The 15,521-nt window shown below is 41.5% G+C and overlaps 6 protein-coding genes across 8 annotated transcripts in view; 2 read left to right on the top strand and 4 right to left on the bottom strand.

Moving 5' to 3' along the window:
* The window catches only part of LOC126556935 (myotubularin-related protein DDB_G0290005), a 43,613-nt gene extending 42,153 nt beyond the window's left edge, over positions 1 to 1,460 (top strand). Inside the window, exons 4-5 of one of the 2 annotated variants that reach the window (XM_050212500.1) lie at positions 635 to 1,205; positions 1,357 to 1,460. In XM_050212500.1, the coding sequence (XP_050068457.1) occupies positions 635 to 1,205; positions 1,357 to 1,460 (675 nt within the window). Of the gene's footprint in view, positions 1 to 634; positions 1,221 to 1,356 lie in introns of both variants that reach the window. The other variant, XM_050212499.1, reaches the window with a different exon arrangement.
* The window catches only part of LOC126565883 (uncharacterized), a 482,940-nt gene that overhangs the window by 274,449 nt on the left and 192,970 nt on the right, over positions 1 to 15,521 (top strand). The gene's annotated exons all lie outside the window — the stretch shown is intronic.
* Positions 1 to 15,521, bottom strand: part of LOC126559640 (laminin subunit beta-1) — a 379,704-nt gene that overhangs the window by 187,909 nt on the left and 176,274 nt on the right. The window lies entirely within an intron of this gene.
* LOC126565872 (D-aminoacyl-tRNA deacylase 1-like) lies at positions 10,000 to 10,314 on the bottom strand. Its single transcript, XM_050223085.1, has one exon. It carries the CDS (start codon positions 10,312 to 10,314, stop codon positions 10,000 to 10,002), a length of 315 nt encoding a protein of 104 aa, XP_050079042.1.
* On the bottom strand, positions 10,301 to 10,754 carry LOC126559582 (D-aminoacyl-tRNA deacylase-like). Its single transcript, XM_050215752.1, has 3 exons — positions 10,707 to 10,754; positions 10,550 to 10,644; positions 10,301 to 10,471 (listed from the first exon to the last, which is right to left on the bottom strand). Exons 1-3 carry the CDS (start codon positions 10,747 to 10,749, stop codon positions 10,436 to 10,438), a joined length of 174 nt encoding a protein of 57 aa, XP_050071709.1. The 5' UTR covers positions 10,750 to 10,754; the 3' UTR covers positions 10,301 to 10,435.
* The window catches only part of LOC126558806 (microtubule-associated protein Jupiter), a 32,784-nt gene continuing 30,597 nt past the window's right edge, over positions 13,335 to 15,521 (bottom strand). Inside the window, exons 6-8 of one of the 2 annotated variants that reach the window (XM_050214878.1) lie at positions 14,538 to 14,852; positions 14,107 to 14,223; positions 13,335 to 13,488 (exon numbers count right to left, since the gene is read on the bottom strand). In XM_050214878.1, coding sequence (XP_050070835.1) covers positions 13,343 to 13,488; positions 14,107 to 14,223; positions 14,538 to 14,852 — 578 coding nt within the window. In that variant the 3' untranslated portion in view covers positions 13,335 to 13,342. The remainder of the gene's footprint in view (positions 13,489 to 14,106; positions 14,224 to 14,537; positions 14,853 to 15,521) is intronic. The other variant, XM_050214877.1, reaches the window with a different exon arrangement.

The raw sequence follows: 15,521 nt of genomic DNA, 5'->3' as shown, positions 1-15,521 counted from the left end.
GGATTACACGTTACGTTCCGGTTACCTGTACAAGCTCTCCTACTTAAGTAGCGCAAGCCTTGAGGCGCGTTCTGATGGAACGCCTCTCAAGGAAATCGATAGAAAAGCAAGAAAAATCATCGAAGGAAAAACAACACGTGGGAACTACGGTGGCCATTGTGTTGTGTCGGAAATCCACTCCAAAACCACTTCATGGTCCCCCTCAAAGAACGAACGATAATGATGCGACAAAAACGAGACAATGACACTTTGAGCGTACTTCAGGATGCCTCTTTCGCGTCAAGTACCTTTTGGTTTTCGATCCATTCTTGGTCCCTGCTTAACATCCAGCTCTCTCGTACGCAATCGCTACCGCTAGCTGTGCTGAGTGTAGTAATATCGCTTCTTTTCGCGTGTAGAGAGTCCTTATCCTTTCGTCCTTATCCTCCGTACTGCTACTATAATTACTAATGCTACTACCATGCACTCACTGGCCAATAATGTAATAACAGTTATGCTTATTTTCCCCGCAGCAACTCAGACGTTCGATTGCGGTATCACAAGCAAATCATGCTCAAAAAACGTTACACTTCAACTAACGAAATGATATTTTCATCTCTCTTTTCCGGGGCACTCTTTTCTTCTCCCGTTGCAGTACGATACGGAGATCGTGTACTTGGAGAACCGGAGCCGTGAGCAGACCGATCAGCTCGATGCGATCGCGCAGGAGATCAGCAAAACGGAGCAACAGTACCGGCAGACGGGCGATCAGCTACAGGCCTATCAGTACGTGGAGGAGGAGAGCGAACTCGTCCGGCAGCAGGAGAAAACGCTCAAGTCGGAAATTACGCTGCTGCGTTCGAAGCTGGCCAACTGTGAGACGGAGCTGCTGCAGTGCAAGAACAAGATCCGGCTGCTGATGGACGAGATACTGGTGGAGCAGCGCAAGTATAGCCGACAGTACGATCCGAACCGACAACAGCTGTTGGAGCGTGCTCTAATGTGTGAAGTTGACAGGCTGCAGGTGGAGATCGACCTGGCGGTCCAGAGCGCGGACCAGGCGAACAAGGCGCACGAGAAGCTGAAGGGCGAGGTGACACTGCTCGAGGGCGCCATCACGGACAAGAAGAAGCAGGTCGAGAAGCTGGTGCACGAGATGAAGGAGGTCAATCTGCAGAGTTTGGCGGTGGTACCGCCGGCGGACGAGGTGCGCCACTTGCTGGAAGGTGAGTCCGCCGACTGTAAGGATTATTGTTTTGTCTCCAACAAGCTTCCGTTTCTCTTGCATGAATCATTCTAAAATAATTCCTTTTTCAAATGAATAAAAACCCAGGTTATTGATTCACTTTTTTTCTTCCTTTCCACCATTTGTTTTAGTTGGCTCGGTAAAACCGGGCAGTACGCGACGCATGATTGGATCCCCGCGGCAGCTGGAAAATGCGGTTCCGACAAGCAAAAATCCGCACGGCGTATGGGTTTAAGAGCGTGGAAATGGTTCTTCCTTCTCGCCGCCGCCAGATTGGCCCTTGGGTAATTTCATTTTTGTGGCACCCGGCGTCAACAAACCACAGCAGCAGCAACAGTCACCAGCAGAAGCGGATATTATTCTTGTGTAATCAAAATGGATATGGTAACCATGCTCCAAATGTGATAATCGTTGGTAAGAGAGCGCAACAGCAGCGCTTTACAGTATAGTAAGGCGACGCAAAAAAAAGAATGAAAAACGTGCAAATATTACACAAACACACACACACACACACACGCGCGCATACCAAGCGCACGGCTGATAGCTTTCCGTTATGCTTTAGCTCATTCCTTTCCAACTCTCCCCAAGAAGGAACTTCCGGCGTGCCATTCGTGTAGGGGAAATTATGTTCAGCAGAAAAGGGATTTAGAAACTGAACTTGGAACTGTTGTAGGGAAAAAGCGAATGAGGTAGAAATTTTAGGGTCCAAAAAAGATCACACATGATCGTATCGAGCGTATGACTGGAGGGCACAAAGGCTGTTCCTTCCGTGGGGGAACTTTAAGGAAAAAAAAGGGAAGAGTGAATAGTGTTGCTTTTGATTGTTAAATAATAAAAGACTAGCTTTACGATATCGAAGAAATAGGATGCTAACGAATCACACAAGAAAAATGTAACTATTTCCGTGCGTGCGTGTGTGTCAAGCTCATGATTTGTATAGGTGGGATGCCATTTTACTCCTAATCTACTGATCCGTGAGAAGAAAAAGCGCTTTATAAACTTCTTGCCTTTTATTTTACGTCGATAAGTGCGCCCCTGCAAGAGTGTATGTGTGTGTGTGTGTGTGTTTTGCTTTTTTGTGTATTCACTATAGCTGTTTTTAAATAGGTTTTGTTTATATTTATTACAAATTGTATCAATAGCTTCATTTTAATCTATCTTGCCACTACCGGGGGTTTGGTACGCATGGTAAACGACACAAAACAGCAAAGTTCCACTGTTCTTTATTGCCATCATGCACTTCAAACACATATGTACGTGTGTGCACACAAGCACACAGACAAACTGACGGTTTGTGCAACATAAAGGAAGCTTTTAATGCACGGTGGAAACCAGTTTTCCTTCTTTTTAATCTCTGGCTCACACACACACGCACATGGATTTCGCACCGGAACTGTGCACTTTTCATTCCAAAAAACACACACGTAGGCACATACGTTTTTATTCAAATAAAATCCACCATCCTGGCACATTATGGGGCAGATGGAGTTTTCGAATTAACCTACAAAAGGAATGCAAATGTGAGCGATTGTTTTTAAGTCACCTAGTGCGTGTGTGTGTGTGTGTGTGTGAGAAGGCCTTTGTTGCCGTTTTAAGTTTTGGGGGGAGGACAACAGCAGAAAAGGAAACAAATGCAATATAAGAGATAAATAGATTTCATGCTACTACTTTACTACTTTCAGTGAAAATATGTTTTAATTTTTAAATTGAGTTTTAAAAGAGAATACAAGAAAATAATAAAGCATAGGCTAGGGTTTAGGCAAGCGCCATTCGCGGTTTCGACACATTTAATGTGCTTCACGTGCGTGTGGGATACTTACCCTAGAGAGAAAAAAAGCGCCCCTTACTTACAAAGCTAGTAAGGCCGGAAACCGTTTTTGTTAGTACGTGTTAAGCTGTTAATAGACATAAGTAATTCTAAGCGGTTCGGTTTTTTTTTATGCGAGTACTTATAGAAAAGGTGAAAAGCAAACAAGCGAATAGAATCAGCGCACCAACAACAGCGTATTGCCAGTGTTGATCCGTAACTTAAACCACCTGTTAGGCTAGGAATGGCTTTGCCTCTTTCTCTGCAAGTGTCTGTGTTTGTAAAGTTTGTGCGTCTTTTATGCTATATCCTTACGAAGGAACAGGATGCGTTTTAGATAATTTTTCCTTTTAAACACCCGGTTAAAGATTAGGATTTGTTGTGTGTTTTCTTATTGTCTATTTACCAGACTAATTACGGAAACGTTTCAAATACTTCGATCTCTCTTTTTGCTTTTATATCAACATCCTCGTTCAGGCCCGTTTGAAACACATATCAAAAATGAATATTTTGAAAGAGTTTTAGAAAAAGATGTTTGTTTTATTTTTTTTTGTAATTAAATTGTAGGAATTTTTGTACCTTAAATTAATCAAAACAGCTATATATCATGTAAATGAAACACCAAAACAAATTCAAGTCGTCTAAAATACAATAGAGAAAAAAACAAACTTAAAAAAGTTCACATTTTCCACCAAGCTCCAAGTGGGTGTTTGTAGAGGCAGCCAAAGGCACACCTGATGATGGACTGTGACGCGAAGCCGCACGGTACTACTCACAGGGATAGTTGAGGATAAATGTGGAAAGCTTTCAAAACTGTGTGTGTGTGAGTGTGTATGTATACGTATACTGCTGCAGTCATTTGAAGTGCCGTGCCGCGGAAAGTACGGAAAAACTACTACTTTAGCTTTCAAAATTAACACACACACAAAAGCGAAAAAGACACAAAAGGATAAACTAACTAAAAACAAGCGCAGAAACTAACGAAAAAAGTACACTAAAAACATACAAAAACAAACATTCGCAAACTGCTAACGAACACCGTTGCCTCAGCAAAGTTATTCCGGGTTTCTAAAAGGGTCCTTGACGGTGTTTTTCCGTTTGCAGTACCGTACCGTTCGTTCATTGCTGATCACGCTGCGGCTGCTGCTGACGAATGACGGTGACGACCAAATAGGGCCAACAACATAAATCCCCGTAGTTGATTTTCACATTTTCAAATACAAAACGGCTTTACATAGCAATCAGCCTGAGCCCACGCATCGCACCATTTGGTGGTGGAAGAAACAAACAGTAGAAAACCGTACGTAAAAACGACAAAAGTTGTCGTGAACGTCGAAAGTTTGAGACAATACTTTTACACACAAAACCAAACAAAAACATATAGACGCAAAAATGTGTGTTTTTATTTTTCCTTTCTCTTGTTTGCTTCGCAAGACCACAAAGAAGCGGAAAAGGTATGAAAATGGCTTGATTTGGACACAACAAATCTAGCATGAAAAATCAAAAAAGTGTTTCAAAGATGGTGAGAAAGCTCTTTTTTATTTTGTGTGCGTGTGTTGAGCGCACTGCACCACACAAAAGAGGAATATATTTACGTACATATACATATACTGCTATATATATATACAGTGCAATAGCATTCTTATCTATCTGTTTTACACCTGCCATATCTGAATGAATTCTCTCACTCACACACCTCTTTTAAATATAACCCTTTTCCCGTAAAAAAAAAAAGAAAATTAAAACATTCCAACAGCTCGACACAGCGGAGCAGCACAATATACAAATCATTCAAAATAATCAAATAGTAGTGCGAAGAAGAGGCAAGAAAAAAGAAGAAAAAGGGGAAATGAACAAAGAAAGCAAATTTCTATTGGAAGGATAAACGACAAAAGGGGTGTAAAGGGAATAAAAAGAAATGAATGCGAACAATCTAAAGAGCTTAACAAAATTATAAAACAACACGAAAACATTCACAAACCACAAACCAAACATTCACAGATATGAATATTTATACCAAACGAATGAAGAAAGGCACTTAAAATAGAAAACACACATTAAAAAAAAACATTTAAAAAAAACATGAAAAACATGTGAAAATTAAAGACAACAAATCATAAAAGACAACAAAACAGTAAAACATTATAGCTATGATGAATAATGAAAAAGAAAGGCAAACAACCACCCTCACAGGTAACGCTTTTGTTAAAGTAGCACTGAGTTAGGAAAGCAAACAACGGAGTGAAAGAGAAACAGAGAGTCAAATGTTGGTATGGTTAGCGATAGAATTGAATATAGAAGGTGCCTGCATGCTTGAATTGAACACATGGGTCAACACAAGTAGCATTTCTTTACAATGTTTGGATTCAGTTTATCAATTTTCTGTAGTTTTTTTCTCTGCACTTTTAAGCATTGCTTTACAAAAAAGACAAATGAATTGAAATTCAGCGAAAAGTGTACAAGACAGTTGTTGCAACCTTTTTTGTTTTTTTTTCATACATTAAACTATCTCCACAATCCGTGTGTGTATGACGTGATAGAAAAAATAAAACGTTAAATTAAGATGTTAAATTTGAAACAAAAACCGAATAACAACAGCAAAAGAATTGAAAAACGAAAATGGAGCTATTTGTTCCGTTTGTATAATATTGAGGCAAAGAGTTATAGTAGAGAAGTCTAAGGAAAAAATAAAAATGTGAAGTGTAAAGGTTATCAAATTGTAAAAAAGACGTATATAAGACAGAGAAAAAAAAATTGAACGATAACTGACAAACAAACAAGTTTCAAAAACAGATCGTATAAGTTAACTCAGTTTAAGAAAGGAAGAATATAGTATAATTATTTTTAAACTAAACAACAAAATAAGATGCCCCCCCCCCCCCCCCCCTCGTTGCTTCACTTTCACTTAGACCGTTAGTTTGTAGAGTTTTTTTTTTTTGGTAGTAATTTGTAACGTGTTTTATTTCTCATTATATGCGCCTTTTTAGCCATTCCGTCTTTTGTGTACTTATACATTAGTGGAGTATATTTTAAGTAGATGAATTTACCTTACTTCGTGTGACTCTGGCTCCGTGCGCCAAGCGAAACAGGAAAAAAGAACAAAACATTCGCATATCTACGCGTATGCGGGTGTGTTTTGTTCTTTTCTCTTTCTTGTAATGTTTTTTTTTTCTCCTCCTTAGTTACGTTTATGCTCGCTTATAGCAAGTTCGATTTATGTATGAAGCAATTTTTGTGTTTGCATTATGAGACGAACCAGTGGAAGGATGTGAAAAGAAGAAAACTAATGGAAAATACAAACTATTTGAGATAATGGGTTTGTTTTATTTTTAATATATTTTTAATCACTTTTTATGAACGAAATGTACAAAATTTACCCACTGTATTATGCTAAACAGTGACGGATTCAGCCTTTCGGAGGTCCTCGGTGGAGTGAAAATTGCAAATCCCCCCCCCCCCCCCTTTCCCCCTCCATCTATCACATTGCATTTAATACTGGTAAGTGTCCATGTTCTGCTACCCATGTGAAGCCATGCAAACGAATTTTTACCTAACTTTGTTTCCCACGGAGGGAACGGGGTGGGACGTTCGACAAAAAGATGCGCGGTCCAAAGACGCATCCAACGGTAGGTTATTCATCCCGATCGGATCAAAACTGAGCCAGTTATCGCCGATTTTCCATGGGAATGCTGGGTTTTTCCTCCATAACTGGGTGAGGGGGTGGAAGGATCGGGTTGATGTGTTCTACAAAAAGATGTGGGGCCTAAAGACGCGTCCAACGGTATGTCATTCATCCCGATCGGATCAAAACTGAGCCAGTTACCGCCGATTTTCCATGGAAATGTTGGGTTTTTCCTCCATAACTGGCCGAGGGGGTGGCGGGATCGAGTTGGGGTGTTCTACAAAAAGATGTGCGGCCTAAAGACGCATCCAACGGTAGGTCATTCATTTCGATCGGACGAAGACTGAGCCAGTTATCGCCGATTTTCCATGGGAATTCTGGGTTTTTCCTCCATAACTGGGCGAGGGGGTGGAGGGATCGAGTTGGGGTGTTCTACAAAAAGATGTGCGGCCTAAAGACGCATCCAACGGTAGGTCATTAATCCCGATCGGATCAAAACTGAGCCAGTTATCGCCGATTTTCCACGGGAATCCTGTTGGCGGAATTTTCCGGCAGTTTTTGGAAAATCCTTCTTAGTTTCCTTTGATATTAATAAAATACGTTGAAAAGGTCTTTTTAAACGATTTTGAAAGAAAGAAACAAAAATGAGAATAAAAAACTTAAAATTGAAGAAAAAGTTTAAAATGTGCGGAAAAATATTTGTCTTGTCGGAAAGAAATTATTTTCCAATCGGTTTTTAAAATTTCCATTTGCTACCTCCTCGGATTCATGCTCTCCTGTTACTCCTGGTCGAATTTTGCCGCATGAAATTGGGTCGGTTTTTGACCGAAAATCTGCCACTGGGAGCGACTGGCAGTAACAGGAGAGCATGAATCCGAGGAGGTAGCTCGCGTCGGCCGAAAAATCGAAAATCCAATCTTAAAATCCAAAATCTGTTTTAAATTTGGGTTGGAAATTTGAAGTTCGGAATTCAACATTTAATTTTGCATCGGGATTTTAAAACTGATTTTGGAAATTTTCGGGCGACCCGAGCTACCTGCTTGAAAGCATGCTCTCCTGTTACTGCAAGTCGCTCCCGGTGGCAGATTTTCGGCCAAAAACCGACTCAATTTCATGCGGCAAAATTCGACCAGGAGTAACAGGAGAGCATGAATCCGAGGAGGTAGCAAATGGAAATTTTAAAAACCGATTGGAAAATAATTTCTTTCTGACAAGACAAATATTTTTCCGGCACATTTTAAACTTTTTCTTCAATTTTAAGTTTTTTATTCTCATTTTTGTTTCTTTCTTTCAAAATCGTTTAAAAAGACCTTTTCAACATATTTTCTTAATATCAAAGGGAACTAAGAAGGATTTTCCGAAAACTGCCGGAAAATTCCGCCAGCAGCATTCCCGTGGAAAATCGACAATAAATCAGCTCTTCCTGGTCCGATCGGGATGAATAACCTACCGTTGGATGCGCCTTTAGGCCGCACATCTTTTTGTAGAACACCCCAACTCGATCCCACCATCCCCTCACCCAGTTATGGAGGAAAAACCCAGCATTCCCATGGAAAATCGGCGATAACTGGCTCAGTTTTGATCCGATCGGGATGAATGACCTACCGTTGGACGCGTCTTTAGGCCGCACATCTTTTTGTAGAACACCCCAACTCGATCCCTCCACCCCCTCACCCAGTTATGGAGGAAAAACCCAACATTCCCATGGAAAATAGGCGATAACTGGCTCAGTTTTGATCCGATCGGGATGAATGACCTACCGTTGGACGCGTCTTTAGGCCGCACATCTTTTTGTAGAACACCCCAACTCGATCCCTCCACCCCCTCACCCAGTTATGGAGGAAAAACCCAACATTCCCATGGAAAATCGGCGATAACTGGCTCAGTTTTGATCCGATCGGGATGAATGACCTATCGTTGGATGCGACTTTAGGCCGCACATCTTTTTGTAGAACACCTCAACCCGATCCCTCCACCCCCTCACCCAGTTATGGAGGAAAAACCCAACATTCCCATGGAAAATCGGCGATAACTGGCTCAGTTTTGGTCCGATCGGGATAAATGACCTACCGTTGGATGCGTCTTTAGGCCGCACATCTTTTTGTAGAACACCCCAACTCGATCGCACCATCCCCTCACCCAGTTATGGAGGAAAAACAGCATTCCCTTGGAAAATCGGCGATAACTGGCTCAGTTTTGCTCCGATCGGGATAAATGACCTACCGTTGGATGCGACTTTAGGCCGCACATCTTTTTGTAGAACACCTCAACCCGATCCCTCCACCCCCTCACCCAGTTATGGAGGAAAAACCCAGCATCCCCGTTATAACTCGCTCAGTTTTGGTCCGATCGGGATGAATGACCTACCGTTGGATGCGTCTTTGAACCGTGCATCTTGGAACACCCCATTCCGATCCCTCCACTCCCTGCCGAGTTATTCCTCGAAATAGGGGGATTTCAGCGGAAAATCGGCCATAACTCGCTCATTTTCATGGTCCGATAGGAATGTTCTGCTTACCGTTGGACGCGTCTATTTTTTTTTTTTTTTTTTTTTTTTGTCAAAGATCTCTTCCTCTATCCACCATTCAGTTATTTAGAAAAAACTGCGACATTGTTTTTATGGAATAACTCCACAGGAGGCGGAGGAATCGGGATGGGTTGTTCGACAAAAAGATAGGGCGTCAAAGACGCATCCAACGGTATTTGTAACGTTCCGATTGTATCAGGAATGGTCGAGTTATCGCCGATTTTCTGGCAGAATTTTCCGGAAGTTTCTGGGACCACATTAACCCGTGGAAAATCGGCGATAACTTGGTCATTCCTGGTCCGATCGGTATGCTCCGAATGCCGTTGGATGCGTCTTTGAACGACGCATATTTTTTCTCGAGCGAAATGAGCCGATCCCTAAACCCCCTGACGAGTTATTCGTCACGCCCGGATCGCATAAAAACTGAGCGAGTTATCGCCGATTTTCCACAGAAAACTCCTATGTCCATGAAACAACAGAGTGGGGGTGGAGGAATCGGGATGCGGTGTTCGAAATAAAGATGCGCGGCTCATAGCCGCATCCAACGGTATTCGGAATGTTCCGATCGGACTAGAAATGATCGATTTATCGAAGATTTTCCACGGAAACGCTGCTAGCAGAATTTACCTAATCGAATGTATGCTCTCCTTTTACTATCAGTCGCACCCGGTTGGAAATTAGGGTAATCTAAAGCAAATTTCGATGCACCAAAATTTGGTTTCTGTTAACAGGTAATTTTAGCATTGTTTTGAGGCTTTCATACCAAGAATTAATTTTGAAGCATGTAAACAAAAACCATGTCAATAAAATAAATGAATTTAGCTTTGATCTGCGCTACTACGCTTCTGTTTTTCGAAATTGCCCTCGGCGCTGTTCGCTTCCGGTTGTGTGCCGCTGGCCACAAAACTTTTACCGGCCGATTTCGCTTTATGCTCTTCCTTGCGTTGCAGCTTGGAACGCTCCTGTTCACTTTGGGCAGGTGATTCGATTTCCAGCGTCACTGGGCCATCATTTTGGATGTGCACCTGCATCATTGCCCCAAACCGGCCGTCCCGAATTCGCTCCGAAGAATACTGATCTCTTAGCTGCTTCAGCAACGATCCGTACAGCTCTTGTGCGGCCGGTCCCTGCATGGCACGGCTGAAATCTGGTCGATTCCCCTTCAACCGATGGTACAGCGTAAACTGACTGATGCACAATATTTCTAGCTGTTGATCAGCGACTGAATCAGTCCATCTTTTACCGCTGCCAGGCTCATCGAACAGACGCAGATTTAGAAGCTTCCGAGCACTGCAAACGAACGCAAAATTTTCAACATATTAATCCAATCAGACAAAAAAAGAAAAGGTGACCTGTGCTTTAGCATACCCACATCCACTCCACATCGTTTGCGTTGTCATCGGAAGAAATGCCAACCAGTACGCACAGTCCACGACCGATCGAGCTTACCAGCTCGTCACCAACTGCAAATGGAGCGTGTGTTTCATGTGATTGGGAATCAAATCATACAATAAACTGTACCTACCCATCACCTTTGCAGAATTAACACGCTGGATTATGGCTTTCATTGCAAAATATTGCAATTAAAACCCAAAAAGTACGTAAATTCAAGCGTCAGTCAGTCAGTAACGTTCTGAAATGCCGGTTTGTATACATCCCAGCTTCCGATGTGTCACACTGTGGTACGAAATGTCAACGAGCTGTCACTTTGTTGCCCCGGTGAAAAAACTAAATGAAATAAAGTTACAAACGACAAAACAGTACCAAACAAGCGAATTTAAATAAAACCGTTACATTATAGAAAGTTGAATGAGCATAAATTGTTAACAATTTTAGTTTTTTTTATTACAGTACACGATCAACGAGTATTCATTTGTTTTTTGTTTTACAGAAAAAGTGGTGGAAGAAACAGAACTTACCAACTTTATTTAAGATCTAAATGTTTCGGACATGCGGCAATAATAAGGCAAGACTCAGGTTCGTGTTTTATTAAATTAAAATGTATTATTACAAAAGAGAAAAAAATCATTCCGTTATGTGTTTTAGGAGATACATGTTCGCTTATATGGTGTCTATTCATGTGTGTATGTGTGGTTGGTTGGTTGGTTGGTTGGGTTTAGGCACAAACTAATTAAACATAATGCATTTGCGTGGGCGCTTCCCGAAAGAATACGCGGCCCTTGCTCATTCATTCCAAAAAAATGGAGTTTTTCCTTCAGCAATAATGAAACTGCATAAATGCATTCCAACATTAGATAGTTAGCAGAAAAAAATGTCAATGTGCATAAATACACACAACCACACGCACTCCCAATACATAGAGTAGAAAGTAAGGAAGATATAATTTTACGAAGATGAAGAAAAATATGAAAAGAGACACAACAGACATTACACAAAAAAAACAAACAGAAAAAATACACCAAATTTTGCTCGCTGCTTTCCTTGCTTCCTTCCCCCCATCACCTCACTTCCTCATTCCATTCTTTCTTCAATAGAGCTGATAATTTTATAAAAATTATAATAGCAAGCAAGATCGAATGCGAATGAAATTCATCATCAATCAATGATTTTTTCTACTACTCTGTGGGTGTGGAGGTGGAGAAACGAGTCCAACGAACGGGACATTACAAGCGGGAAGCTAAATCAATTACTGATAGACCTTCAAAATACACACATGATGCACTCATGCATTCGTACCGAAAAGAGGGGAATTTATGGGTGCTTTTGTTTTAAATGATTTCAAACGGTTTCGGTACAGGTTGTAAGGCCAATGGGAAGGGTGGCAGGTTTTAAAGGTCTCGTGTTAAATTTGTGTACAAAGTTTCGGTACCGAAAACAATTTCCCTACTGTCAAACACCGTTGCCGTTAGCTAGTAGAATCGAATGGATACAGCAGCAGTTGTAAGATTGGTGTAGCTTTTACTTTTTACACAGAGCTAACACATTTTACTCATTTTTGATCGCCACTTTAATTTCTCATACGCACCCCCCCTATTGCTCTATTGCAATATTTGTTATAATATTGAATTTGATTTTGTTGTTCATATACGTTGATACTATTCACCTACATCTTCCCCACACATACAATGTGTTGCGCGCATTTGCACAGTAACTATGTATATAACTCACATTGCTTTTTTTCTTTTGCTGATAAATATGGATTTTGTGTTTCTGTGTGTATTGTATTGTATGTATCTCTAAAGATTCCTCTTCCTGATACATTCTTCTTGATGTCTCGATTAATTGATGCACTTTACGGGCCAATGCAATTCATCTCTCTTGCTCTCTTTCTCGCTTACATTCACACATTTTCTCGGTGATTATTATAGGTATTCATTAATACAAAGAATTTTTATTACTGCATGTATATAGTGCCACTATTAGTTTCTCCTCTCCTATCGTTTTTCACTCTTTGCATCAAACTACCTTCATTGTTTTTTTTTTCTTTTTTGGAAATCTCGTATGTTTGGGGGTTTGGTGTCCACGCATGCTAGAGCAAACGACAGCAAATCAGATCGCGCTCTTTTACACAAATGTTTCGCAAATGTTCGTTCGATTCGAAAAATATTCCTTTTTTTAATTCTTTTTTTTCCCTTTGCCTCGTTTCCACCTAGAAAAGACTTGCACGTATGTGGGTGTACGCATGTGGGGGGGAGGAAGGAGCTTTACTTAACTGTACTGAGGAGGCATCGCTAAATAATTGCAACATCTTACATTTTCACTCCGATACCCCATCTCGCCCCCCAAATATACGCGTACTTTATTTTCCTTGCTTACCGATCGGACAAGATTCAATTTACCGGACGAAAGTGTCCCTTTCCGTTTTTTTTTTCAAGTATCACGATCGCATAGTTTTCGATTTAACCATCACACACTTCATGTACTCATCGCGGCCCCTCGTGTGATTCATCATTTGTTATTTAAGCGGCTGGTGTTTTTGGATGGATTCGTACTGTGAAAATCTTGATCCAGCTTGATGTTCCACTAGCGGACGAATCGGTGATGGAGTAGATTTATTTTGTTTCGTTTTACATATTTTCCAGCGATCTCTAGTGGCTAGTGTCGGTTTTTATGTTCGTTTTCTGAAGAATGCTGTCGATTCTGTAGATGCGGCTGTTGAAGTTGTTGGTTGCCGCAAGCGAAAAGAAAAACAGATTCCGTTTACCACAGACCGGACGAGAATCCACCGGGTGGAATGCGATTCTTATTGATAACATGGCCACCTCCGTTCAGCGACGGCACCGTTGTGTTGATTTCTGCTGCACCGTTCGATTTGCTGTATCCTTCACCAGTTACCGGATTGCCGTCTACGGTTAGAAGAAGAGGAAATAAAAGTGAAATGAGTAAAAAGCAAGCATTAACCAATAAAGTTCCGATTTGGATTGGTTCTAGAAAAAAATAGGACTGGAGCTTCTTGTTGGGGTTATGTTTTATCTTTCTTCTCGGTTTACGACAGGCTTCTCACTTTGGACGCTGGCTAAAATGTTTCAATGTAATATGGGTAATGTAAAACGTCTCTGCATAAAAAATTTTGTATTTAAAGCAAAAGTTTACCAGATAATCCGTTATGTTAAAATATTACAGCCATTATGCGTTTCAAATTGGTTATGCATGTTCATCGTGAATGTTAGAAAATGGATGTAGATTAGTAAGTTTTATAAAGTGCAACAAAGATCCATACGGATGTAAGGAAAAATGCGATAATCCCCCGCGTTTGACACACAGACACACAATCAGCAAAACACGTACAAACACTCCCCCAGGGTGCATTTATGTGCAATTGCAATTTCAAAGGGAAGGGATATCTAAGGAAAAAAGGTTTATTCCGCTTGTTTTGCTGGACAAGGGATGCATAAATTGCGGAGAGATTTCCGGATGTAAGGAGGGAGGAGGGTGGAATTTCGGGGAGATTCGGCACGATTTACCTCCTGCTCCACGTCTTGAGCTAAGCTTCCGTGGTTTGTCGGCGTAATCTTCGACTCCGTTGCCGGTAACTGGGTTCCGTTGCGCAAACCGTGGCGAGCGTGGTGACCTTGGCGATGCTAATTGAGCGTGTTGTGAAGGAAAGCACAGTTCAAGTTGAAGGTATGAAAAATGGAAACAGGGTTAGTGAAAGCATAGAGTAACGCAAGCACACAAAAAAGCTAGTTCTTCTTTGATAGTCAACCACAACAGTCACAGCCGTAAAATAAGAAAACGAAAATGAAGGATAGTAAAATGACCAATCGGGTGTAAGTTGTAAGGTTAAAACATTCGCGTCATTCGCATTCGTCATTCCATTGAACTACTACAAGAAATTAAAAAGTAATACAGGATTCGCGTCCTAATTTTGCCCCAGATGGCCATTTCCGGCTACCTTTGCCATTGTTGCTGTTAGGGCCGTGCGGTGCAACTGCATCGTCGTTGTGTTCGGTCACACTGATAATGATGTCATCACTGATGCATAGATTAATGTTGGATGCATAGGTCGGATTCAGCGTTTCGCCACTCGGATAGAACTGCAGCTGACGTCTGGGCGACAGGGGCGGTATCATGCCAACTGTCGAATCAAATGGCGCCCATATGCCACCAGGACCTGCCATCGATTGCATGTTGTGCTGTTGCTGCTGTTGTTGGATATGTGACCGGGTGGACGAGTAGGCTGAATCCGGTGATGCATCTTCCTCATTACCTTCGCTCATTTTTGCGTTTTGTTTCGTTATTTGGTAGTTAAGTATGATGTTGCGAAGGGCGTCGTATTTGGTAGAAGCATAGTTTTTAGTAGCGAGGATCAGGCAGACAAATTAAAGGGGTTGCGTACAGAACAGATAGCGCACAGAACGCATACACGCAGGAGTTGGTGATTGAACGATCGATCATCGTGTAGCAGATGTGCCATCATTACGGATAGGTTACAAACATACATACAGGCGCGCACACACACAGACACACACAAGCGCATTCCAGATAGGATGACGGGTTAAGGCATTATAGGGAAAGAGATCAGAAAAGAAACATTCGATTCCATCAGAAGACTTTTTTTTTCAAACTATACGAACAAACAACAGTACTACTACTTCACGTGCAGCAGATGAGTAACTTTGTGGCCAAATTGGTGAACTCTTTTCCGCATTCTGCCAAGGTGCAGGGTATTGCGCTAAACGTCTTCACAACTTCTACTACACGGTGGTCGCTGAGCTGATGATGTGCTTGATCTTACAACGTAATGTCACACTTTACAGAAAATGGTTGGATGAGTAATGGCGCGAAATTAATGTACAATGAGTTGCGAATTGTGACAGGAAGACAACACCAACGGCGTTCACCAAATGTGTACGCCGTTGCACTGCAAGTGTTACAC

Source organism: Anopheles maculipalpis, chromosome 2RL, assembly GCF_943734695.1.
Source record: "Anopheles maculipalpis chromosome 2RL, idAnoMacuDA_375_x, whole genome shotgun sequence".
In the NCBI taxonomy this organism is placed as follows: domain Eukaryota; kingdom Metazoa; phylum Arthropoda; class Insecta; order Diptera; family Culicidae; genus Anopheles; species Anopheles maculipalpis.
Note: the sequence above shows the minus strand (reverse complement) of the source record. Positions and strands in the feature narration are given on the sequence as shown.